The 27,817-nt window shown below is 42.1% G+C and overlaps 2 protein-coding genes across 10 annotated transcripts in view; one reads left to right on the forward strand and one right to left on the reverse strand.

Moving 5' to 3' along the window:
* The first annotated feature begins 598 nt into the window (after window positions 1-598).
* Window positions 599-25,350, forward strand: rtn4 (reticulon 4). 8 transcript variants are annotated; one of them, NM_001123719.4, is made up of 10 exons: window positions 623-1,297; window positions 4,751-4,783; window positions 5,797-5,850; window positions 6,367-8,193; window positions 16,524-16,731; window positions 20,699-20,837; window positions 22,011-22,080; window positions 22,442-22,488; window positions 23,381-23,439; window positions 24,381-25,350. In NM_001123719.4, the coding sequence occupies exons 1-10, from the start codon at window positions 817-819 to the stop codon at window positions 24,424-24,426; spliced, it is 2,964 nt and encodes a 987-aa protein (NP_001117191.4). In that variant the 5' UTR covers window positions 623-816; the 3' UTR covers window positions 24,427-25,350. The 8 variants fall into 8 exon arrangements, with proteins under 8 accessions (XP_014010297.1, XP_045556367.1, NP_001117191.4 ...); XM_014154822.3 differs by lacking the exon at window positions 6,367-8,193 and having other exon boundaries at window positions 599-1,297; NM_001374724.3 differs by lacking the exon at window positions 4,751-4,783.
* The window catches only part of LOC106577113 (echinoderm microtubule-associated protein-like 6), a 158,527-nt gene continuing 155,508 nt past the window's right edge, over window positions 24,799-27,817 (reverse strand). For both annotated transcript variants that reach the window (XM_014154859.3, XM_082964859.1), the window contains one exon: window positions 24,799-27,742. In XM_014154859.3, the coding sequence (XP_014010334.1) occupies window positions 27,718-27,742 (25 nt within the window). In that variant the 3' untranslated portion in view covers window positions 24,799-27,717. The remainder of the gene's footprint in view (window positions 27,743-27,817) is intronic.

Below are 27,817 nucleotides of genomic sequence, written 5' to 3' on the forward strand. Positions count from 1 at the left end.
CTGAAACTATGGTTCTGACTGGAGATGCTGTTCCTGAAACTGTGGTTCTGACTAGAGGGAGTATGGGACACACTCTTTTCACGGCACTTTGATACAAAGTGATTTTCGTAGCAGGTTAGGTGAGCATTTTCTCGAACCCTAACTCTTTTCCTAACCTTAACCTCAGTCTCCTAACCTGCTGTGTACATTTTTACCTGCTACGAAAAAGTGACATCGGTATCGAAGTGGCATGAAAACCATGTTTCCAGAGGGGTGAGTACAGCTACATCCAGAAGTTACTTTCTCGTAGCAGGTTAGGAGAATTTACACAGCAAGTTAGGATAATTAACGTGGCAGGTTATGAGACATAGGTTAAGGTAAGGAAAAGAGTTAGGGTTAATTACAATTCTCTGTCACTTCCGGTCGTAGCTGTACTCCCTCTTGTCACAACCCTGAACTATTTTGGCCAACAGTGCAAGGTTTGAGAAAGGGGTGTTAACAAATTCAGCAATTCCCCCATCTACTGGGCGGGAACAGTTTACTTTTACAAACACGTATTGGTCACAGGTGGCATCGCTCAGGGTTATTCGGTAGTTATTGGTCACTCAAATCTTGTTTCTCGGTTTCAACATTCTGGTAGGACGCATGAGAGCGGATTGTTCTGTGGCAGTGGTCGTGGCGCATTTCTGTTACTTTAGTTTATTCGGCTCTTGAAGGTAGTCAACGACCGTATTGTATTGTTTGTTAGAGGTATTTTGGAATTTTTGAGTGTAGTTAGTTATTTTGGGAACTTGCCCTCCAAAGTATTAACTTTTTACGCAGATAACCGGCAATTAGATGGAAGACAGTGAACAAGTAGTATCGTCCACAACTCCGTCTGAAGACGAAATGAGAAGCTACAGACAATTCGGGAATCATTATGGCAACGAGGCCACAGCTAAAGTTGGCAAAGATGATATTCTAGACTTAGTTGGTGGAGCACAGGATGCTATTGAGAGGCACATGGCTTCTTACCCCGATGATTTAAAAGAATTTACGGAGGAAGCAAAGGAACAACTGACAAAAAAGGTGATTTCAGATATAACTCCATCAGATGAAGAACAGGAGGAAGAGGTGACTGACACATTTTCAGAAGCTGAACCAGTGATTGTTAATCCTTTGGAAGCAGACTATTTGCCAGAACTCATAAGGCCAGATCCCCCAAAAGCACCTCAAGAAGAAGCACCAGCCCCAGTCGTAGAATCCGCTCCAGTAGTAGAAGTGCTCCCCGAAGCGGCTCCAGAGAAAGAAGCGATTGCGGCTCCTCCAGCACCATCCCGTGAGTAGTAAATTATTTTAAACATTTTTAGACAATCTGTTTTTGTAATCAGTCTCTTGGTAAAGCATTATTAAAATAGACGTTTGTGTTTTCTTAACTATTATTTGCAAAATCCTTTACCGTTGACTAGCTAGTTAACTAACGTTAGCGTAGCTATGTGGGATTGCTGCGACAACCATTTTTAATAAAGGAAATGTGTGTAACCAGGGCATTGTGGACGTCTCGAGACAACAAATCCCTGGCATTGCCATTGGTATAGTTCGAAACGCCAAACCGGTAGAGTTGGCTAGGTAGCTAACGTTTCTGAAGTAAATACTGTTTTATTGATGGCCAATCACGCGAGGTAGCTAGCTTTGTGACGATGCGGCCCACCTGTGACAATCATCAGCAAGAAGGTAGCTAGTTAGCTAATATAACGTTAATGAACTGGCAGAATTGAGGTACCTATTTCAACAACTCCATTAAAAAGGTGATACAACAGTGTGGTAATTTTAAATTGCATGCAATGGTAGCTAACAAGAAGATAACACATTGGGTCATAGATTAATTCTGAGACTGTCATGCTCCGACCTGGTTTGGGTGTTTGCGCTAGCTAGCTAGCAGGCGCTGTATTGACTCAGTCAAGATGGCTTGTATTAGTCGTAACAAAGGAATCATCTAAAATCGACCACTCCCATTTTAGTTGTTTCTCCCAAAAATAGCCAAGTTATTTTCGTGAACTGGAACTAACGTTAACTATCTAATGGAAGTAAGCTAGCGAACATTATTTTTCTGATAACATTTTTGAACGCACGATGTTTTGGTTTTTCACACAAATCTTCCATCTGACCCTTCTGGTTAATGTTATTAACTCCCAACCATTTCGGCTGAAAAATAACATTAGTTGGGAGCAATGTTTGTAACTTGGTTGGCTAGCTAACTAACCACTTTCCCAACCATGTTAGGCAAGACAGTCAGGGCGGGGTTGGGAGACCATTACATTAGCTTCAAAGACCTGGTTGAATGACTGTCCATTTAATTGGTTTAGGCCCTACTATTGTCTTCGGACTAGCGAATTCTCATTTTGGGAGGACAGGCATGCTTTATATAGTCTACTTTGGTTTCCTGCAATAATTTGTGTAGACTTGTTAAACAGTAGAGATGCTAAAGACGTTCAGGAAATGGGCCTACTGGCTCCGACATGCCTGGTGGGTTTGCTCCCACTGTTTTGCTGTGTATTGTAGTCTCCATATCCTACAAAGGGCAAGTAGAGATAAGGGAATAACCCCCTACCCCACCTCTGAATGTTTTGCTCTTTACCACAACAGCAGCTGGGTTTGTCAGCTACCAGGGCACTGATTCATTTGCCTACTTTTATATATTGGCACACTGTGTAGGTGTAGCCAACTTCCTCAACTCCACAATGATTTCATCCAGAGTATATTGTGGAGACTAGAGTTTTTGAAATAATCTCAACTCGCTATGCCTTTAATACTTCATAAATGTATAGTCTTAAACTCTTCCAGTATATCTGTTTGTCCTCTGAGAGCCTTTCTATGTTTGCTTTATTCCATACTTTTTAATTAAACGTTAATCAAATACAACCACCAACTGTTTCCTTGTTGCGTTTTAATTGGCCATGCGCACTGTTGCCATCTTACAGCAACAAATTAGGAAACAGTCTGGTTGTATTTTATTAACAAGTATGGATTTCAACAAACAATGGCACGCAACAGGGGACCAACATAGGTACACGGTAAGGGTTTAAGTATTTACATTGAAGTATCGACTGCAATGCTCTAGTATTTGCTCAACTCTGTGTATAAAATCATTGTGGAGTTGCGGTATCTTGGCTAGGTTAGGTGCTGTAGTTGCTATGGTATCAGGTTAATTAGACCTCTGTTTCTTGACAAAAGGCGTGTTCTTCTGTATGTTATGTTATAGTAGGGAGTGCGTTTTGACAGCAAACATTCATTGGGTGTTTCTTAATATGCATACTACCATACTCCACACTCTCACGCTTCGACCACACTGACAGCATCACTGCGCGAAGTAGTATGCAACATCTGGATATGTATGCAACAAAAGTAAAACATTCACCTTCTGCAACCATGGCAATAGAGACAAGATATACATACACAAGCAAATGTTTTACTTCATAATTATCAGCTAGCTATATGTGAATCATAATAATCTAGCTCGCCGGCTAGTTAAACAGCCAAAAATATCCTTACGCCCATGTTACGCAAGGTAGATGCCAATTCTTCGTGGCTCGCAGGCAACATATGAGATGTGAAGGCTGAGTTTTTTTTTTCTCTCGCTTCAGCTCAAATAATGGCCAACATCGAGTTAAAGAAATGGGGTCCTTTTTACGTGGTTGCGTGACATTTCTCACCATACTTTTAGTTGAAGCTTGCAACAAGTGGAGTACGCATCCGAGAAGTGCCCTCCGTGCTCCTTTTGCATACTTTGATTTGAACTCATGCTTCAGCCCTCCCGTGCTACAGACTGCATGCGTGAAGCACAGTAGTATGCATATTGAGAAACACCCATTGTGTTCTTTGGCGAAGATAGCAGCAGGTGGATTATCCCACTGCATCTCATGTCGATGCCATGCAAGAGTTTTCCTCCCCCATTTAAAATCACACCACCAACAGGAAGGCCCCCTTCTCATGTCTAATACTGGCTTGACTAGAGTTAACATGACTTCCATTGCAGTTGCCATACGTGTAGCCAGCACATCCGACCTCGGATTGCCTGTGCAGAAAAGCATGAGATTGGACATCAGCATTTCTTGAGTTTTCCCCTTTAGTTAATACTATCAATGTTTCGCTCTACTGTGGGAAATGTGGTCGAATAAACGCCATATTATCCACGTTCAGTGTAATACACTGAAACAAAAAGAACAATGCCAGACTTAGTATGCAAAATTAACTGCAAGAGATTTTCTTGTAGGCCGAGCACATTGCATTGACAGGCACTGCTCAGGCCTGTACTCTACACCGACCGGTGCACCACAACCAATCAGAGCTGCAGTAGGCTTATATGCAAATGTTCATTGCCATATTTGGATCTGTGCAATTCACTTTGAACTGGACTGTGTTTAGGCTATGTATAAGCGGTCCTGGAGTAGATGTAAAGTGGTTTCTTGCGTCAAACACATTTTCAGTCACCACCTAGTGGATAAACGGGTTAATGTCAAGCCCTGCGTGTTTTTTATTTTTAAGTCTCATGGAATGTAGGAAGTTGCACAGAATTTTCACAATGTTCCAGTTTGCGTTCATCAGACCTGTTAGAGGGAACATTGGTCATTGTGAGGCAAGTGTTGGCTAACTTTTAGGGTTCCACAATACACTATTCAAGCAAAGTCATTGCCATAAAGGCCTTTAGCTTATGCAGAACAGGTGGACAGAAAATTTGAGCATCTTGGATTTCGTTATAGCTAATGTATAATGTCTATTGGTTAAATTTTAGGTGTACTTCAACGTTGGAACCTAGACAAGAGAGGTAACCGGCCTGGAACTGGTCTCATCTGAATAATCCACAGATTGGAATAATCAATGTAAAACATTAATTTTGTAATAAGAAATATTGCCGGCGTTTAATGAGTAAATGCTTGATCTCTTTTTTAATGATTTATTCAGAAGCGTTGTTGATTGCAACTCGTGAGTTTCAATTGTTCCATTCATGATCATTGAATCAACCAAGTATGATTTTTGTTTTTGACCTACTGAAATATTCCAAGATGTCTTAATCGGCAGGCTATTGAGAATATTGAAATTGTGGTGATCTGGCTGAAATTTAGCTCATAGCATTCAAATTACTCAAATTACAAGATTTATGCAATTAAACATTTCACATTTTGATTAAATGGTCTTGATTTGAGTATGTGCTCTTTCTATCTTTTTGCCAACTCTCACCTAATACTCTGCTACGGTGTGTCAGTCACGGATATTAGGCCAATGTCTTAAACAGTTGGGCCTAATATCTGGAATCAAGGGTTGAAAGAAGGATTACTGTTGAATAATACTCTAGACAAGAGCCAGAAGCACTTTTTTTTCCTACTTCGTTAAGCAATGCAATAAGATTATTGACATTAACATTTTGTAATATTTGTCATGTTGTTTGTCCATTGACCATGTCCATTGGCTAGATGGCACAGGTCGTTTCCCTTTTTATTATAGGAAAGTATTGAAAATGGTTTCTGTTGGGTTATTTTTCACTTGTTCCGTTTAAGGCGAATCTTCATTCTGCTACATGAAAAGGGAAATTCTTCTGTATTTCTGCCAAAAATATGACCATATTCCCTGGCTTTGTTGCATACCTGACATCTATTCCTGTCTTGTATGCTCTAAGCTGCCTGTGCAGAGAGGGTGTCTGCAATGTGTCCCGCTGTTAGGATCTGGTTCACATTATTGTGGTCTTGCTTGAATAACTTTCTACTCTGGTGTAAAACTTATATTATCCTCCTCTCAACTACTGGTATTGTCCATTTCACACTGCTACTGTCTCTCTTTCAGATGAACATTTTCTTCCTTCTACTCCGCTGCAACCTCTGATGCAATTCCCAAAAGGCAAGTTCTTTGCTGGCTGTGTCTTTACCCTCCTGCATCTTCTTTTTCAGTTCGTTCCTTTATACCTGAATTACATTTTGACTGTCTGTGAAATGCATGCCAAGTTTAAGGAATAGTTTTCATAGGATTTGCATTTGGGGGGATAAAGTGTCTTTTGTTTGTATGATCCTGTATTGTGAATCCCTGTGACCAAAGTCCACTTACTGTAGATATGACAGAAGAAACTAACTTTATAGTTACAAATTCATGAGGTTTATAAGTGATGATTCCCCTCATTGATTCCGCCCACGTTAAGTGACTAAATTGACACATTACACAGGGTTGTCTTAGAAAAAAATATGTTCATAACTGGTTTTGCATCTTTTGGCATGCCAGACATTTGGCATTTGAGATTTATCTGATGGGAATCACCACCTTACCTCTACAGAATGCTGGCAGGGCTTGCCCAGCACGGCTTGCTAGCACTGAAGGAATGGAGTGTGTCTTGATGTATTGCATTTTCCCTCTCTACTCAAGAACTTGGGCAGAAGGGTGATTCCCCTGCTCCCATCTCCCCCCTCTCTCCTCTTCACTCTCCTGACTCTCTGGAGGACCTCTCTTTGTCAGAGAGTCCAAATCCAACGTCTGCTCCATTGGGCTTCTCTTCTTGGCCTTCAACTGAGCCTCCCAAAATACAGACCAAGGATATGCCTTGTGATGAAGAGGGTAACACCAGATTAGGCTTTATTAAGAACGATGAGGATATCGTGAAAGGGTTAGAAGCTGCTTCCTACACTCAAAGTAAACATGATCAAAACATTTGCTCGGAGAGAGATGTAAGGCCCAAGTCTCTGTGTGAAGACAGTGGGGTTGTCTCTCCTGAAGAGCAGATTTGTAGCTCAGTCAGGTCTGCTACTCCTTCCCAGTCCCCCCAAAATCCCCCGATGACCCCTGAATCTTACATTGCACCTGCCTCCTCTACCCCAATAGAACACTGGGATTCTCCATCCCAAGCTTCTCAAGAGAACACAAGGGCCTCCATGGATATGTTCTCCAAGGACTCAGCCTCCAGAGGCTCCTCTGGGTATGTGCCAGATATGCTTGGCCAACCAGATGATGACTTAATGTTTGAGTTGAAGAAAAATCCATTCCAAGGCTTCTCACCTGTAGCAGATGCTGGGTTCTCCCATTTTGGGGATACCACTTCTGACAGCATGGCAGCTAAAATGTCTGAGAGTCCCACTCCAGACCTGGTCCAGTATGGCCAGGCTGGAGACTCCCAAGATGGCAGCCCACCATCATATTATGATGAGACAAAAACGTACGTGTCTGTCAAGATGGCTGCGGACTCACTCATGGAGCCACTCAATCAGTTCTCAACCACCCCAAAAGAGAGCGAAGACTCTGCACCTCCATCTCTCCCAGATATCTTAAAGCCCTTCCCTCTGAACCCTGACAAAGTGGACTCTGGCTCTTCTGAAGGAAGCACTGAGCCGAGCCCTGCTCCTGTCCGGAAGATAGTTGAGTCACCCACTGTCCCTGTCACTCTGTCAGCCACAAATCCCTTTGCTTTCGATTCCAAAGCTTTACTGCTAAAGGAGCTGACTGAGGAGACTGAAGCAAGATTAGCGGTGAAGACTGAAGATAAAGGCTTTAGTGCCTTTGACCTTGTAAAGGAGGCAGGGACCACACCCCAGAGCAAACAACCTGTCCAGATAGAACAAAAAGATTGGATGTTTTCCAGTCAAGATTCACCCAAAATAGTGAACAAATTAGAGCCTCTTAATATCCAGACTAGAAAGACCCCTGAAGATTCTGATTCCGAGAGTCCGTCCGCAGACTCTCTGTCCCCTGTTCTGGAAGCAATGGCCAAGAATCCTGCAAGTTTCCAAGTGGAGACTGAGAATGATGACATGAAAGCGGAAGAGCCAGAGGCAGTAGAGGAGAACTCTGAGCCTGAAGTCTCCTCGGAAGAGTTTGAGTTCATCGAAAGGCCCCCCAGGGGTGTGATGGATGAGTTTCTAGAAGCATTTGATGGTGCCAAGTTTGCCAAGGCACCAGAGCTAAGTATGGATGACGACGATGATGATGATGACATGAGCTTTGGGCTGCAGGATGTGACTTCTGCAAATGTAGCCCCAGAAGTTCAGGAAGAAGTTCCCAGTCAGAGCGCTTACCTCCTACTTACCCAGAAGGGTAAGGCGGACCTGGAGAAGGGTAAGGCCGACCTGGAGAAGGATGATATCAACAAGCCTGCGTCTCAGGCCCCTCTCATCCACTCGCCAGTTCGCGAACCGGAGATGCTCGCTAAGGACACAGAGGGCCCCAAAACTGCTCAGATGCCCAACCTGAGCACAGAAGCAGGTAATTTCCGCATGGAAGTTCGTCACCATTGCACTGACGCGTCGTCATTTCACTCTCCTTGGTCGTTGTTTAGCTCCGCCCATAACTCATTTTTCTCCCATGCACAGTTTTCACTTCTTTTACATCACCTTCTCTGCCTCGTCCCTTTTTACATATTTTTATTAACCATTACATTTGTGTGAGCATGTGTTGGCATGAGATTGGTTTCATGATCTTGGTTTTCATATTCAGTAGTTAATCCCCCCCCCCCCCCCCCCCCATTAGTAAATGTCAGTGTCTTAAATCTTGTCATTGTATTTTGCAATCTATCCTCTACATGTGGTAAGTACAGAATTAATTTCTCATGACTTCACTGTACAGAAATGGAATATAAATGTGTAATGGGGGGGGTGTTTATGTTACAAAGAGATTACGTTAAAAGGACATTGACATGACACATAATATATTTATAGGAAGTGACCAAGCAGTGTATAATCCCATTTCTCATTAAGGTATATCATACAATTCAGCCATCTAGTAATATTTGAATGCCTGTTATTACGTTTTTCATAATATGCCTGGTCAGAAAATGAACTTATCTACAAGGATTCATTTACCTTCTGGCCAATGGGGCCTGGTAAGAACTGCCCCTCACATGGGTAGTCACTAGTTAACACAGCCAAAAAGTCATAATTATGGCTAAACACCCATTTCTACAATTGATCTACTTAAAATGTTATTTAAAACTTAATCTTATACCTAACCTTAAATTAAGACCAAAAAAATTGTAGCCAATTTTGACTAGTGGAAACCTCACATGGAACAGGGCGTGGCAGTTTGCAAGCCTGCCTTTGTCTTGCTCACCCCCCAGTGGTTTTAGTTTGCCTAGAGCTTTTTGCTCTGTGGAATTAGATTACCTCTGTCTGCAGTCTTGTTTTAGCCCTACTGAAAATAACCAGAGATATGAAGCTGAAACTGTAGATCTCCTTATAGGCCTCATAGCCTTTGAGCCCCCATGTCCAGATGAAAAAAACAGCTCAGTGAAAAGGGCAGTGTTAAAGCAAAACAATTCCAGATGTTTAGTACGGTTTACCTCACAGGGGCAGTGCCCTTAAGATCTAGTACTTTAGTACGTATTTTTGTTGTTGCATGATTGCTTGAAATAACATAAATGAAGATGAAAGCAATAGCCTTTAGCCTTTACAGATGAATGGCTCAGTTGAATCTTGCTGGTTATTTACCCAGTGATGCACACGAGGCACCGATATCAGTGTACAGAGATTTATTTATCTGATTGTGACATTGCTCTGAGCCAGGCTGGCGGGCCCCAAGACAGTGTGCGAGGTATCTCCCTCCCTGCATTGCGACACCAGCCGATGAAGAATAGAGCTTGTCAGCAAGTGTTCTCTTATTTGTTCGACCGGATATGCAATACCATCTGAAACACCACCACCCCTGCCATCTCATTCGCAAAACCCCGTTAGTGAGATTGTGTGTTCGAATCCACATAGATCTGTAGTGACCGACCACACTGTATGATTAATCATTCACCCATCTTCTTTCTTCAGTACGACTACACCCTTATTCTAGAAAAATGTACCTTGTACAGTACCTGCTATTGACTCCAGCTCAAGTGCTGAGTGTTAATATACATTGGGGAGCTGTGATCATTTGTCAGCTCTCTGAAAGACTTAATAAAAGCACTAACGCATTATGAATAATTTGAAATTATAATTAAGTGTAAACCTAGGCAGACATTTAAATGAAATGAGCGGTGCCCTCTAGTGGACTAATACAACAATCACAATTTTCTTATGTGAATTTCGACTTCTGATGAGGTTTGATTGAGATGACCAGATGTGTTAATTGTTTGGCTGATTGATGATATGATACAGTTTATGAAGATGTGACAGTACACACTCTGTAGTCTAGGGATTGTCTATCTAATCTATGCGTTTGTAGTAACTACATAGAACTTTGGGTGGTGTACGCCGTATACCCTTTCAAAGTTTTTAGTGTGTATACGCCATATCCGTTATGTGTAACAGAGACATCATGCACAAAGTAGTCTACACAATCGCAAAGCATGTGAAATACACTATATACACAAATGTATGTGGACACCCCTTCAAATTAGTGGATTCGTCTATTTCAGCCACACACGTTGCTAACAGGTGTATAAAATCGAGCACACAGCCATGCAAACTCCATAGACAAACATTGGCAGTAGAATGGCCTTACTAAAGAGCTCAGTGGCTTTCAATGTGGCACAGTCATAGGATGCCACCCAACAAGTCAGTTTGTCAAATTTCTGCCCTGGTCAACGAAGTGCTGTTATTGTGAAGTGGAAATGTCTAGGAGCAACAGCGGCTCAGCCACGAAGTGGTAGGCCACACAAGTTCACACAATGGGGCCGCGGAGTGCTGAAGCGCGTTAAAATAGTCTGTCCTCTGCAACACTCACTACCAAGTTCCAAACTGCCTCTGGAAGCAACGTCAGCACAATAACTGTTAGTCAGGAGCTTCATGAAGTGGGTTTCCATGGCCGAGCAGCCTCACCCAAGCCTAAGATCACCTGAGCTGACAAGGTAAAAATCTGTTCTTCCTCTGAGCAAGGCAGTGTTCCCGGGCGCCGAAGACGTGGATGCCGATTATGGCAGTCCCCCGCACCTCCCTGATTCAGAGGGGTTGGGTTACATATGGAAGACACATTTCAGTTGAAGGCATTCAGTTGGACAACTGACTAGGTATCCCCCTTTCACCATGCGCAATGTTAAGCGGCAGCTGGAGTGGTAAAGCTCGCTGCCATTGAACACTGGAGCAGTGGAAATGCAGTCCGACGGACGAATCTGTTTGGAGGATTCCAGGAGAACGCTACCTGCACGAATGCATAGTGCCAAGTGTAACGTTCGGTGGAGGAGGAGAAATGGTCTAGGGCTGTTTTTCATGGTTCGGGCTAGGCCCCTTAATTCCAGTGAAGGGAAATCTTAACGCCACAGCAAACAATGACATTATAGACGATTCTGTGCTTCCAACTTTGTGGCAACAGTTTGAGGAAGGCCCTTTCCTGTTTCAGCAAGACAATGAATGAATTGGAACGCAGACTGTGGACCAGGTTTAATCGCCCAACATCAGTGCCCGACCTCACTAATGCTTGTGTGGCAGAATAGAAGCAAGTTCTGGCAGCAATGTTCTAACATCTAGGGAAAAACAATTGAAAAAGAGTGGATGCTGTTACAGCAGGAAAGGGGGGGGCAACTCCATATTAATTCCCATGATTTGGGGATGAGATGTTCAAAGAGCAGGTGTCCACATACTTTTGGTCATATAATGTGTGTTATTGCGAGCCACTCACACAGCCCAGTTTCAGTGGAATATCATCTGTCAGGCAGCAAGAGGGCGCAGCTGTCAACTGGTTGTCGCATGGAGTGGCTCACAGAAGAATGACATCGGTAGCTGGTAGGGTAGATAAGTTGAAACATCTTTCCTATCTACCAGTATCTATTGAAAAGGTTTGGTCCGTAGTCTTGGTTGAATCTTTGCTGCAGTCATCATGCACTGTTTGGATAAAAATGTAACGGTTCCCAATAAACCTAACCAATTAAATGTTGACTGCAAAGTAGGCCTACCTGGCAGAACAATATGATTTCTATCAATCCGGAGTGCATTTGTTTTGCTAACTGCCATCACATGTAGGCCTACATTGTTGTACAGAAACACTTCTAGCCAAACGGTCTCTTGCTAGGTGTGGAACTGAATTAAAGGGCAACTACACCCTCCCAAAAAACGATTTACATTTTTTCCAGACCTACATGGTCTATATGGTTTAAGCGTTATGGATTTAGAACATCCAATTTGTCGTTTTTGTCTAAAGTGTGATTTGAGAGTGAACCTGAAAAAACAAAGGGAAATACACAGGGCACCTTCACTGTGCCTTTGGGAATTATTGAGCTAAATTGGAGCATACCTACTTCTCCAGGCACCACTATACCACTGGGTGGAGTCATCTACTCACTGATTTGTCATATGTGGGGAGGGAAAAACACGTGTACATTTGCACAAGGGGAGGGAGAGTATCTCTCTGGGAGGTAGGGGGGAGGGAGGCGGGGGAAGTTCATAGCTGCTGCGTCAGAGCATTAGACGTTTTCTGTGCTAGCAGACAGTCTGCTGACCTCAGTCGTACACCCTGAGAGAAGGGGCGAGAGGGAGGGGAAGAGACAGAGAAAGGGAGAGCGAGGCAAGGAACACTGCAGTCTCACAGGAGGAAGGTTTGGTTGTCCCCCCCATCTTCCACCTCGGTCCCCGCACCCCACCCGACTGCAGGCCAACACACCGCACGCTGTCTGGAATGCCCTGCTGATACCTACATAGCGTCTCTATCATGGAAAACGGAAAAACTGAAAACGGAGACTCCCAGCCTCCGCCACAGTGGAAAGACAAGGGTATCCCTCTTCCTTATTTTACTGTTGCGGCAACATTTTCGTTTTTTTTTATTTTGCCCTGATGGCAGGGTTCTATAGACATTTCATTTGTGAAATGGAAAGTAGTCCATTTGTTTTTAGATGGTAGTTATTAAACAATGAGCAGGTATTGTGGACATTCATAGGATGTTACTGGAAATGACTTTGGTAGTTTTGAGTGGGTTGTCGGAGGTTGCTTGTCCTTTCCAATCATGCAAATCATTTACTCTATGAATGAGTAGCTGTCTGTAGATAACCGATTGTTGGTAAGAGGCACTCTTAAAATGCTTTTTTCCCCCCCTCTGGATTGCTGGCAGATGACCTTTGGTCAGAGTAGTGCTGACGGGAGGAAGTCTGTCCAAAGGTGCATGGTGGGAGGAGGGGCGTTAAGCGAAAGTGAGATTATATTGTCTAATGATTCCATGCAGCCTGGAGGTGACTCACCAGTGCACCAGGAGTCTCTTCCCCAGGGGTCTCTCTAACCCCTCGGACAAAAGTGCATGCTGAATGCAGGGCCAGCCTTCAGCCCTACAGTTTGAGGTGTTAGGAAGGTGTATAGAAGTAAATTGTTCAGCATGTGCAAAACAGTGGTCAGTAGCCTCAGGTTTTTAAATGGATTCACATTTAACCTATATGGCAAGCACCAGATGATCCATGTGGCTTATGGCAGAAGAGGTCTTCTAGTGTTTTCCAGGCCCAGCTATAGCCATCTGCTTTCAGATCAGACTGGGACATGGGTTGCCTAAGCATCACACTGGTGCTGGGGCTGTGCTAATATCTGCTGATTGTCATGTGCTGCTGCCTTTGCATCATTCTGGGATGGAGCATGGCAATCGGCACACATTGCAACAAAGGGCCTCTGTGTCAACTCTATTTGACTAAATGGTATGTCATCCATTCTCGCAATTACTATCTAGCCGAGCACTATCAGTAAAGCATGAAAGAGGCACTTGGCCACTATCGGATAAGGTAATGACATTAGTGTAGTAGTTTTATTAGGCAAGCATAGGTGGCCTGACAACTTCTCTACACATTTTAGTCTGCGACTGCAGTCATTGGACCGTCTCCAACCGTTCTGGGTATCAAACCCAATGGCAAATTTACGAACCGCCGCATTACCCACGTGTGTTCGGGCTCTGGGCCGACCCATTGGTTTCTGGACCAATCAGACTGCCCGAATGTTTTCGTATTCGGTGAAGGGTTGACAAGGTACTCCGATCCAGACTCCCGTGGGTGGTGTAGCCAAAGACCATACGGTATGAAGATGGGCAGAAACTACATTTCCAATAGAAATCCTTGGTCACACTTGTAGGCGATGTCATGGCGACGTTAGCTAGCAAAGCTTATGTGTAGAAACACGACACTGGGTCTTACAGTCGTCTTACGGCGAACTGCTCATGTGCAGTCTGTCAAATCAAAGACATTCCTTTGAGATTAAGTTGTTTTTTTTACCAAAATGAAAGCGTATCAGTGTCACTTTCACGGGGTTGGAGTAATAACATGTTCAACTACTTAACTAAGGAAGAATTGTTGACTTCCCTCATTGACTTCTCAAACCCCGGCCTGGTCTGTTCAGCAAGCGTTCCCGTAAATCTTGTGATGTAGCGCCCCTAGGTTTAGACCCCTAGGTGTAGCGTTTGGCTGTAGCTAGCCTACGCTAACATCCGGTTTTCAGGGATACAGTATTTTCAACATGACTTCTGTTTCCCTTGTAAAAACGGAAGTGGAAACTCCACTCTCTGCTTCTTTCTACGCCTGCCATGTTATGTTAGGCCGGAGCAAGGAGTCTGGGTAGCAAGGCAAAAGCATAGGCCTCGTTTTTCTTTGAATATGATAAAGGGTGAATTGATTTCCATTGGGGATATATTGTGACTCAAGAGTTTGACTGGTTCCAACTGGGGCATTAGGGCTACAAAAATCTGTTCCTACTAATATGAAATCACTGTCAGACACTAGTTGCTAAATATTGGTCCACACCTTCAAATGGTTGTATGAAAGACTTTAAATAAATTGCAAACTGCCTCTGGTCAGTTTCTGCATTTGTTGGAATATGGCTTTGTTACTCCTAATTTTAGATTTGATCTGGCTTTGTATGTCTGCAAGATGCACTGTTGTTGATTTGAGCTGGTCAACATTTGCGGAGTTACGTAACATTTACCACACCTCCTACTCCCCAATTTTCATTCTGTGTTGAAACCAAAAGATTATTCATGCCAAGCTTTACCACACTTCACCCGAATTGTCGAAAAGCTAATTCACATATTTGCATTCGTCATGTATTGAAACGTATTATGGGTTAAGTATTAAGGGCTGAGGCGCTGCAGAGCTGCGCATACAATTAGACCTCAAATCGACCGAGCAGGAGGTGAACTGCCTCGCTCTCCCTCGCGCAGCTGAGCTGGTGCTGAATGCGAGGAGGCTCAAGATGGATGCCAAACGGGGTTAGTGCTGTCATGCTCTTGTTTACGATGCTGCTTTTTTTCTTATCACATTTATATTCGATTGCATTGCAATTTTAATTAACCACTTGGCTTGACAAATGCTTTGGTGGGAGGCAGATGCGTAGGAATTGAGCTGTGCGTGGCACGCTACTGACGTTTCTTTATGGGGGCTACACTGGGCTGAGAACGATATGGCGTTATGGACGATTCATGGCCATTTCCCTGTTTATCTATATCCCCTATGGATATATTAAAGACGAGTGTGTGTATATATACTAATAGGGAGATGTATACGGAAGGACTTGATTAAAACATGGCGTGTTTATAGGATCAGATCAGCGTTGTTGATGATGCGTGGGCTATTTTTAGGTCCTCATGCTAGTGCATGCTTACCATGTGTAGCTAGACAGACACGTTCGGACCCCTTCACGTTTTTATTGATTGCACGTTAGCTAATATTGCTAGCAACATTATAGACCAAGGGCCATGGTGATGCACATTTTGGGGCTGGCCAGCTAACCGGCTAAGGCTAATATGCTAGCTAGCTATGTATGGAAAGATATGTAGCCAAGCTAGCTTAAGTTAGCTTTTCATTTGCCCAAAACCCTAACGGCGTCTCCGCCCAAAAACCGACACCGCACGACGTGGTCCATTTTTAAGCTAAGGGTATTGATTGTCTGACTTGTACCTCTGATTTGATGCCTCTCAAGAATCATTGTGACTTTTGACAGTCAAGTGTGTCCCTAGGCTGGCTAAAACTGCCGATGCTGCTTATGGTCTTGGTCCTGCAGTGTTTTTGGCATTCGACTTTTTAATTGTCAGCTGTATGATCATATCAATTCAATCACATTTATGCAACAAAAGTCGTTGCTTTGGTATCACGTACTTGATGATCTTTTTTGGCAGAAACTTGTCAAATGTGATTTAGGTTTTTAACTATAAACTCATTCATCACTTGTTAAGCCATTTGAAATCTGGCAGCCTGCTAAGTCATTTCACATTGCAGACTCCAATAATGTCAGCTTGCTGGCTAGCCTACGTTTTTGAAATCGTCTGTTTCACGTCTAATATTGTACACTGACCTGCTAGGAATTCATGGTGAAACACAAGCATGGGTCTGTCCTGCCCCCAGCTCTGTAATTTTAGCCAACCCCCACCCTGTCACCCAATCTTCACACAGAAATGGGCGCTAGGCCAATAACATGACTCCTATGAATGGACGATTAACTGCAGTGCTATACTGGTACAGCAGTAAACTAAAACACCCAGGATTTCCTTTTATTGAATTGCACGTATCCATACATGTGGCTAGGAGCTAAGATTTTCATAGATTTCTCCCTGATTCATCCCATCTCCACATCACCGCCATGATATAGCATAATGTGTTGAAAGGAAGCCCTTTTTTTTCTCATGCACTGCAGCTATCTGACCCTGTTCCTTCTCCCCTGCAGTGGTAGAGCTCCTGTACTGGCGCGATGTCAAGACCTCGGGCGTGGTGTTTGGCGCTAGCCTCTCCCTGCTGCTCTCCCTGACACTGTGCAGCATTGTCAGTGTCTCCTCCTACATCGGTCTGGCTCTCCTCTCTGTCACCATCTGCTTCAGGATATACAAGGGGATCCTGCAGGCCATCCAGAAGTCTGATGAAGGGCACCCATTCAAGTGAGTAACCCACTTCTCAATTTACACCATGATGTATTGCAGACATCCATATATTCTATTACATCATACATGCCATGACATATTGCAGACAACATCCATATATTCTATTACATCATACATGCCTTACTTCCAAGAGGCAGATTAGGATGCCTAGCAGAGTAACTTTGACGTCTCGCTTACATTTCTAATACCGCAGCCTTGTGGGCCCATTAGAAGAATATGAAAGGGGGATACCTAGTCAGTTCTACAACTGGAATGTGTCTTCCGCATTTAACCCAACCCCTCTGAATCAGAGGGGCTGCATTAATTGACATCCACGTCTTCGGGGAAGAACGACAGATTTTTACCTTGTCAGCTCGGGGATTCTATACAGCAACCTTCCGGTAACTGGCCCAACGCGCTAACCACTAAGACCATGGAACGGTGATCAATATACCAAGGAAGTGTTTCCAAAGAGTATGCATCTATACAGGGTTTTAGGATAATTCCATTTAGTCAATTCAGGAATTGTCAATTAAATGAAATTCAATCTGAATTGAAACCCCACATCTGTTATAGGAATTTTCCATTTGAACATTAATCTAGCTACTTGTCTGATTGATAGATGATTCTGTTGGAGGAAAACATTGACTTGAAAGCTGTTCAGGAGAAGTGAGCATCACTTGATTTGATGGGTTGCAGTAGTGGATATATTCTCAGCTATTAACCTCTCTGGGGTAGGTGGGACGCTAGCGTCCCACCTGCGGGACACACTCCCAACAGCCAGTGAAATAGCAGGGCGGCAAATTCAAAACAACAATCTCATAATTCAAATTTCTCAAACATACAACTATTTTACACCATTTTAAAGATACACTAATCCTTAATCCAACCACATTGTCCGATTTCAAAAAGGCTTTACGGCGAAAGCAAAACATTAGATTATGTTAGGACAGCGCCTAAAAAATAAAAGCCACACAGCCATTTTCCAAGCAAGGAGAGGTGTCACAAAAACCAGAAATACAGCTAAAATTAAGCACTAATCTTTGATCTTCATCAGATGGCACTCATAGGACTTCATGTTACACAATACATGTATGTTTTGCTCGATAAAGTTCATATTTATATCCAAAAACCCATTTTTATTTTTACATAGGCCCGTAATGTTCAGAAATGTTTTTCCTTCAAAAACTTCCGGTGAATGAGCACAACAATTTACAAAAATACTCATCATAAATGTTGATAAAATATTAAACTGTTATTCAAAGTATTATAGATAAACATCTCCTTAATGCAACTGCTGTACGGCGCTCAGAAAACAGGCAATACAGATACCCGCCATTTGAGTCCTCTAAAATCATAAATAGCATTATAAATATTCACTTACCTTTGATCTTCATCAGAATGCACTCCCAGGAATCCCAGGTCCACAATAAATGTTGTTTTGTTCGATAAAGTCCATTTATGTCCAAATACCTCCTTTTTGTTAGCGCGTTCAGTAAGCTACTCCAAATGTAGGAAGCGTGCGGAAAATTTCACAACGAAAAGTAAAAAAAAAGTTATATTTACGTTCGTAGAAACATGTCAAACGATGTATAGCATCAATCTTTAGGGCCTTTTAACCTCTCTAGGGTAGGTGGCACCAAATCGTCCCACCTACGTAACAGCCAGTGTAATCCCGTGGCGCGTTATTCAAAAACCTCAAAAATGCAAAAACTTCAATTTTTCAAACATATGACTATTTTACACCATTTTAAAGACAAGACTCTCGTTAATCTAACCACACTGTCCGATTTCAAAAAGGCTTTACAACGAAAGCAAAACATTAGATTATGTCAGCAGAGTACCCAGCCAGAAATAATCAGACACCCATTTTTAAAGCTAGCATATAATGTCACATAAACCCAAACCACAGCTAAATGCAGCACTAACCTTTGATCTTCATCAGATGACAACCCTAGGACATTATGTTATACAATACATGCATGTTTTGTTCAATCAAGTTCATATTTATATCAAATACCAGCTTTTTACATTAACATGTGACTAGCATTCCCACCAAACACTGCCGGTGAATTTACTATATTACTCACGATAAATGTTCACAAAAAGCATAACAATTATTTTAAGAATTATAGATACAGAACTCCTCTATGCACTCGATATGTCCGATTTTTAAAATAGCTTTTCGGTGAAAGCACATTTTGCAATATTCTCAGTAGATAGCCCGGCATCACAGGGCTAGCTATTTAGACACCCAGCAAGTTTAGCACTCACCAAAGTCAGATTTACTATAAGAAAAATGTTATTACCTTTGCTGTTCTTCGTCAGAATGCACTCCCAGGACTTCTACTTCAATAACAAATGTTGGTTTGGTTCAAAATAATCCATAGTTATATCCAAACAGCGGCGTTTTGTTCGTGCGTTCAAGACACTATCCGAAAGGGTAAATAAGGGTGACGAGCATGGCGCAATTCGTGACACAAAATTTCTTAATATTCCATTACCGTACTTCGAAGCATGTCAACCGCTGTTTAAAATCAATTTTTATGCCATTTTTCTCATAAAAAAGCGATAATATTCCAACCGGGAATCTGCGTTTAGGTAAACAGACGAAAGAAAATAAAGCATTCGGTCGACTCGGGCACGCGCCTAAGCCCATAGTACTCTGATCGGCCACTTGCCAAAAGCGATAATGTGTTTCAGCCAGAGGCTGCCTCTATCGTTCAGCTTTTTCCCGGGCTCTGAGAGCCTATGGGAGCCGTAGGAAGTCTCACGTTATAGCAAAGATCCTCAGTCTTCAATAAAAAGAGCCAAGATGAAACACAACTTGTCAGACAGGCCACTTCCTGCATGGAATCTTCTCAGGTTTTGGCCTGCCATTTGAGTTCTGTTATACTCACAGACACCATTCAAACAGTTTTAGAAACTTTAGGGTGTTTTCTATCCAAAGCCAATAATTATATGCATATTCTAGTTACTGGGCAGGAGTAGTAACCAGATTAAATCGGGTACGTTTTTTATCCGGCCGTGTCAATACTGCCCCCTAGCCCTAACAGGTTAACATAAATCTTCAATAATATTCCAATCGGATGATTCCAATGTCTTCAAAAAATGTAATGGAACACAGCTACCTAATGTGAACGCGCGTCACTGAACTCATGTCATTCTCTCATTCTTCTGACTCCAGGCCTTCTCGTTCGCTCTCTGTTCACTGTAGAAGCCTGAAACAATGTTCTAAAGACTGTTGACATCTAGTGGAAGCCTTAGGAAGTGCAAAATGAACCCTAAGTCACTGTATACTGTAAAGGCAATCACTTGAAAAAACTACAAGCATCAGATTTCCCACTTCCTGGTTGGGTTTTTCTCAGGTTTTTGCCTGCCTTATGAGTTCTGTTATACTCAGACATCATTCAAACAGTTTTAGAAACTTCAGTGTTTTCTATCCAGATCTACTAATAATATGCATATCCTACATTCTGGGCCCGAGTAGCAGGCAGTTTAATTTGGGCACGCTTTTCATCCAGAATTCCAAATGCTGCCCCCTACCCTAGTGAAGTTAAGGGAGAAAGGGACATGGCTACTATTTGAGAGTAAACATTGCCACTCAGTCGCACAAACAGAGCTGCTACTCAGGTTATCCCCGTTCTTGGCAGTGGCTCAAAGCCGCCTTATGAGTTCTCACTAACCACTTGTAAAGATTTGAATTAGCTGGGTTTAAGATTACGATCAAAATAACTGGTGCTCAGAAAGTCATAACTAAGCCGGTTCTTGGCTTTGCATTTAAGAAATCAATCTTGCATGCGAACAGAAAAAGGCCAACTATTCTCCTCGACAACCTGTGTGGGCTACAGAGGTTATTGTAGACCCTTCACCCATGTTTTGTGATTACGTTCTCCATATTGTTATTAGTGTTAAGGCACCATATTTGGATTCATAATTTGTCTTGCAACATATGTAGGTCGATCGCTCATGTTTTGTCTTGCAGGCTGTACCTGGATCAGGATGTGGCTCTGTCAGAGGAAACTGTCCATAAGTACAGCGACTGCGTTCTGACACGGTTCAACACAACAGTCACCGAGCTGCGTCGCCTCTTCCTGGTTGAAGACCTGGTGGATTCCCTAAAGGTGAGTGTTTATGCAACTGAAGATTTAAGGATGTAGGCCAACCTCCTGCATGAAAAAATAGTGCTTGTATAGGAGGTACGGCCACTCGTGACCTGCAAACCCATATTTGATTTCAGAATTGGTTAGGATAATAATAATTGACGACCTCCCGCTAGTTGGGAGCCCTGCCTTAATAGCTACTGACATTTCAGCTGAAAACATTTGCCCTTAAATCTATGATTACGTTCACATGTAAAATGAGTGGCTTTGAGCTTTCCTTTCATTTTGTCCATGTACAGTCAGGCTGAAGTGGGTGACCCCCAGGGTGTCTTAAAGGGGGAGACAGCAGCTGTTAAGCGCTATGAGGTTTCTACATGCTTGTCAACACCTTCCAGTTCAACTCTTGCCCTGTCCACTGCTAAGGCCACTCCAGCCCCCTCCTCCCAACCTGTCTGGTCCCTCTCTGTGGGTGGGGGGTATCGTTGGTCCTAGCCCGACCTCTGTTAGAGCAGTGGTTCCCAACTCCAGTCCTCAAGTACCCCCAACAGTACACATTTTTATTGTAACCCTGGACAAGAACACCTGATTCAACTTGTCAACTAATCATCAAGCCCTCTGAGTTGAATTGGGTATGTTTGTCTGGGGCTACAACAAAAATGTGCACTGTTGGAGGGTACAGTGAATTAGACCTCTGCCCATTCAACAGAGCCATTGGCTACATCGATTTAGGTTTATTAAGGTTCATGAAGTGTCATCTATTTATTGTGAGCAGAGGGAAATAGTGACATCGTAAACCTCTGCCAAATGTCGTAAATTAACAAAATCACTTTGGCTACACCACTATGACCTTATTTATACATTTGCAACAAGGTATAAATGCTTGTTGATGTTTTGATTCCAGGACAGAGATTCTCAGACAGTTTCTTTAGTTGATCATTTTAAGAGCTCTGTCTACCATGTCCATTTTTAAAGTGGGGCTATCCACCTAGCATATTACCATGTAAGGATGCATGTGATCCTGGATTACGTCTGCAAAGTACCTAGTGTCTGTAAATGCCGTAGGAATGAATATGCTACATTGAGGGAAATTGTTATAATGTCTTTGCTAATCAATATATGGAAAATGCTCTCCTACATATTGGCCTAGTGTTTTAAACACACTGAAATTAAACCTGTCATTCTTCTCCCATTCAGTTTGCTGTGCTGATGTGGATTCTCACCTATGTTGGTGCCTTGTTCAACGGACTCACTCTCTTTATTCTGGGTAAGATGCTTTATAAATCCTCATTAAAAACTTAAAGGCATTTATGTTTTGTTGCTATGGTGCCTAGGGAAACAGTATCATGTGATTAGCTCAGTAATACTCTCAGGAACAGGCCTAAGCTGGATTTATTTCCGGATACCATGCGAGTCTGTATAGAGACAGTGGTTGACTGACAGGTTTCGGTCTGACACCCATTATAACCGCCAGCTTACTTTTTAAGTAGTTTGACATGCATCTGATCCACCCTTCTGGGTATAAAGGGACATGCCCTCAAGATACTGTTTAGAGATTGCAGCATAGCCAGGTTGAATAATGCCTCCTTGTTGTAGAACATTATCTTATTTTTCCCCTCTCCCTCCAGGTCTGGTTGGAATGTTTAGCTGCCCCATTGTCTATGAGAAGTACAAGGTATGAGCTGATAAATGTATGAAAACAAACAAGTTAATGTGAAGTAATCATAGAACACCCACACCTCTCGACAGTAACCACGATCCCACACCTCTCGACAGTAACCACGATCCCACACCTCTCGACAGTAACCACGATCCCACACCTCTCGACAGTAACCACGATCCCACACCTCTCGACTGTAACCACCATCCCACACCTCTCGACTGTAACCACCATCCCACACCTCTCGACTGTAACCACCATCCCACACCTCTCGACAGTAACCACCATCCCACACCTCTCGACTGTAACCACCATCCCACACCTCTCGACTGTAACCACCATCCCACACCTCTCGACTGTAACCACCATCCCACACCTCTCGACTGTAACCACCATCCCACACCTCTCGACTGTAACCACCATCCCACACCTCTCGACTGTAACCACCATCCCACACCTCTCGACTGTAACCACCATCCCACACCTCTCGACTGTAACCACCATCGCACACCTCTCGACTGTAACCACCATCGCACACCTCTCGACTGTAACCACCATCGCACACCTCTCGACTGTAACCACCATCGCACACCTCTCGACAGTAACCACCATCCCACACCTCTCGACAGTAACCACCATCCCACACCTCTCGACAGTAACCACCATCCCACACCTCTCGACAGTAACCACCATCCCACACCTCTCGACAGTAACCACCATCCCACACCTCTCGACAGTAACCACCATCCCACACCTCTCGACAGTAACCACCATCCCACACCTCTCGACAGTAACCACCATCCCACACCTCTCGACAGTAACCACCATCAATTGACTTCATAGCCAATTGAGGGAGAAGTATTATACCTGAGCTTTTCACTAGTTATTGTTTTTTTGTTTATTTTAGGTACAGATTGACCATTACGTGGGTATGGCCAACAAGCAGGTTAAAGACATTATTGCAACGTAAGTAAATACCAGTGGACAAAATAAAAATATATTGGCATTGTCTTAATGAAGAAAAGTAGGTATCCAAAAACAAATACTTTCTTTCAATAACCATGTCAATTGTCGAGGCCCAAACCTTGTTGTGAACTAAGTTAATACTGGGGGACAAAATGTAAATATCTTGGCAGTGATGTAATCTTTCAAGTATTGAAAGTGTGTATGGAAGAGGAATGTGATTGAAGCCCTTTAGCCTTTTCTATTAATGACACTAATGGGACAGTGTTAAGGCATGCTCTGTGTTGCATTCCAATGTCTTTCTGTCAGGGGAAATACAGAAATTAAAACACTTATTTTAAATATCTGAATAATTTGATTTTATGAAATTCAGTGGCAAAAAAAACAAGGTCATTATTGAATAGTTTGGAAAAGAGTAGAAGAAATCTGTCACATGAAATCCCTCATGTTATACCTCTTAAACATTTTGTGCACGTTTTTGTTCATCAGACATATTATATTGGGTCAACTGATGGGTTCTGCAAGAATTCTATTATTGTAGACAAAAATGAAAGGTGTACAAGTGTTCCACCTGACCGAAGTAATCCAAACGGTGTTTACATGCAAATTTTATCAAAAGGTATACCCCACCCCTTGTATTCAATTCATTTTCATTCAAAACCAGGATTTAATTACCTGAACACTTGTAAAATCTTCTATGAACCTTTGGCTGGATTTTTATAATTACTGTTCATATTTTTTTACAAGTTGGTATTGTGTAGTTGTGACTGTCGTACCTTATTTGGTTTTTACGTAGCTGCACTCCTGCCTACATAATAAGTAGGCTATATTGGTGTTTTCTTGAGGGTGTTTCTACTCAGAATGAGATTTCTTTTTGGAGTTTTTTTTTAAAGCTGCGTATAAACATGGTCTGTGACTAAAGCTGTGCCGCCTTTCACTTTCAGGGTGCAGGCCAAAGTCCCAGGACTGAAGCGTGTGAAGGCAGAGTAAAGAAAAGAAAATGAGCCAGTCCCTGAGACTTCCTATGAGAGGGTGGAGGGGAGGGGGGCATGCACCCCTGCTATTTTCAATCTCTTTTCAGTTCATAATTCCTTGTTCCCTGAAACACCCTGGGTTATGTTAAAAAAAATATATTATTCACCAGCTCAAGTGTTCCCAACTTTTGATGAACTAAATTGAACATGCTGATCTATCTGGCTTAAAATGCTAGTTTGTGTGAATATGACAGAAAAAAAAATAAGGCATATTATTTTAATCTTGCACTTGGACCTGACCAGTGATGCGTTTTGAAATAAAATTGTGTTCCATGAGCTGGTTCATCTGTTCTCTCCCTTGATGCAGTGTTCAGAAATTGGAATTGCATTGTCTTTTTTGTAATGAAGGAGGGTTAATTGGTACCTTTGTGGAAACCTGAGTACCTGTCGTTATTTGGTATGATAAAGTTAGTGGTGTTTGTGATTTTACTGTTTTATTGATAGACTGTAGTTTCAAAGCTTCTAGCTCTCTTCAGTGGCTATTGAGTGTGCTTGACACAAGGTGTTGACGTGTGTCATTGTGCTTGACTATGGTCTTTAATGCCAGCAGGGCGATAATCCATAGCACTTCATGCTTCTGAGTATTTCTAGCTAGAAACATTTAGAACTTTGAGAACATTTTAATGATCATTTCACCTCATGCAGCTGCCTATTTAAACTCTGGAAGAACACGTTTACAAACAACTTAAGACAAAAAAAATTAACATACCATCTGTGGACCCTATCTAAAGCTGCAAAATTATGTAACATGGAAACTTCAAGCATTGTTTATGCAAGTAATTGTGAATGATACTTCATACAATTGTAATGAACTCTTATGAGAACTGTTTGTGGAATGCATTGTTAAATAGAAACAATTACAATAAAGCTTATAGATGAATTACTGTGGATGTTTTTTCTCTCAGTAGGCAAGATGGAGGATATAGTTACAGAAAACCTCTGCCTAAAACAACCCCATGGTCATATAGGAAAGGATGTCACTAACATTTTCCGAACCATAAGAATTTACTGTATGCTGAGCTGTTCTAAATAGCATGTAGGAATGTTAATACATAGTAAATACTTCAGGTACATGATGTAGTACACATTTGGCGTGTAATGTCTCAATTTTGTAACTCCATTTTTGAATTATTTGATAGCCAGTCTCAACATTTAGCAGATGCTCTAATCCAGTGATTTAAGAATACAAAGTGAAAAGAATGTTGGAAGACAAAACAGCTCAATGCCTTGAGTCATACCCAAGTGTTTGCGGACAAATTCGGTATTCTCATTTAATCTTAACCTACACTTAATATTTGCACATATACACTCACAAATTGGTATAAAACATTGTCATTCATACGATAATGTCACCACAAATGTCTTGATTAAAAAATAAATTCATGCATTTGAGCATTTTTTTGTAATTTACAATAGAGAATCTCTTGTACAAAAATTAAATAAATATGTAAACAGGAATCCATACTGCTTAAAGAATGCACATATAGTAACATATTACTGCTAGCTAAACATTAGTGAGACTGACAGGCTAAAGACAGCAAGGCTAAGGATGCTATTCATTCTGTAAAGCTGAAGTGTTACACATTCCGCAATAGAAATGTAAAGGTCATTTCTGAGCCGACATGTGCAGAGTTTACTGTGAATGCGGTCTCCGCTAAAGCGGGAAATGTTCCCCCCTTTAAATTTCGATCACGCTGTAAAACTGAATTTCCGTGATGCGGATTAATGAGACGACTAAGAGTTCAACAGTAGACCAAGGCTTGTTTAAGACTGTACAGTCCGCTTTGGTGTGACAGGCCACTGTCTCCTGGACTGTCTATTTCACTTAGCCTTTTAGCACTTTGAGGAAAAATGTACTCGATACGATTGACGTCTCGCCTAACTATTTTAAGATGAATGTAAATCGCTCTGGATAAGAGCATCTGCTAAATGACAAATGTAAATGTAAGCCACCCCGTTGAAATCCCTTACTGGAAGTGAAGGTTGAAACGTATGGTAATGCTTCAGTGTACTAGTTCTATGAACATTATTTCTGTTGAATCTTTTCACAATGGTTATATGGAAGCATGTTTCACCAAGATATTTCACAAAATTTAAGTAACATTTTGACAATAGTTAAAAGCATTTTAAGAATGCTTCCTAATCTTTTTTGTAACTATCACAAGCTGAAAATTGATCGTCAGATCACAGAGTAACATTTAAATATTTTCAATAGAGCTATTATAACTTACTATGTCACATGTTACATCATCTCATTATACTTTGGATGTTGTATGCATAAACGGCAGCAAACTAATGCCCCTTTCTGCATATTGAATGAGAAACTTTACAATCGAATAGCACCAGAGGTGTACAAAATAATTTCAAACGTGAAACTGCAAAAAAATATAACGCAAGTAGAAATATTCATAAAGGCACTTAAGGATATTAATACTTTCAAATGAATTATGGGGGGAAAAAACTTTTATCCTCTACACTGGCCAGGATTTAGGGCTCTATTCAATCTACTGCTGTAGCGATACAGATTGCACAATAGAAATTAAGGGAATTTCAGATTGAGCCGACATATGCAGCGTTTACTGTGAATGCAGTCCCCGCCAACGCGGGAACATTGCCTTTCAATTCCATATTGGGTTTTGCTGCTGAATTTCCACGATATTAATTGAATAGAGCCCCTAATCCATGGAGCGCTGTCAACAATGTGGCATTTAAAGGTAATTTGCAATTGAGCTGACATCTGCTGCGTTTACTGTGCATGCAATCGCTGCAAACGCAGGAACATTGCCTTTAAAAGCTGCATTGTCAACAATGCGCGATTTGATTGAATCCCAGACATTATCAATGGTTTAAATATAAATCAATAGCTGGCATGGCAACCTGCTTTCATGTGTCCTTCATTGAAAGCAGATGTGAATGTAAACACTGCCATTTCATGTTAGGCCAGAAAGTCAAACATTTTCTAGTGGCAAAAAAAATGTACTTCAATGTGGTTTTCTTGTTAGAAAAGGAGCTACCTGCTCTGCCTAATGCTTAGACTTGAATTAATAGTACAGTGATTAGCGTATTGCCCATCCCCAGGTGTTGTTCTAAGGATGGGGAGACAGTTGCAGGCAAAAAGGTAGACCGCAGCCAGACACTTGAGGCGTTGGGATCCTGGCTGCATTCCTGTCGGAATCCAAGACTTACTGCGGTGGGCTAAGGAGTCTGGGTGCATGTTAGTGGATGGTTGTGGAGAAAAGGCTCTGGTTTACAGGCATTTCCACACAAAGACACTAAAAAAGAGGAAGACAATACAGAAAATCAGACCTGTCTGGAGTACAAGATGAGCTGTGAAAAATTCTAATGCA

This window comes from Salmo salar, chromosome 18 (assembly GCF_965601325.2).
Source record: "Salmo salar chromosome 18, fSalSal1, whole genome shotgun sequence".
In the NCBI taxonomy this organism is placed as follows: domain Eukaryota; kingdom Metazoa; phylum Chordata; class Actinopteri; order Salmoniformes; family Salmonidae; genus Salmo; species Salmo salar.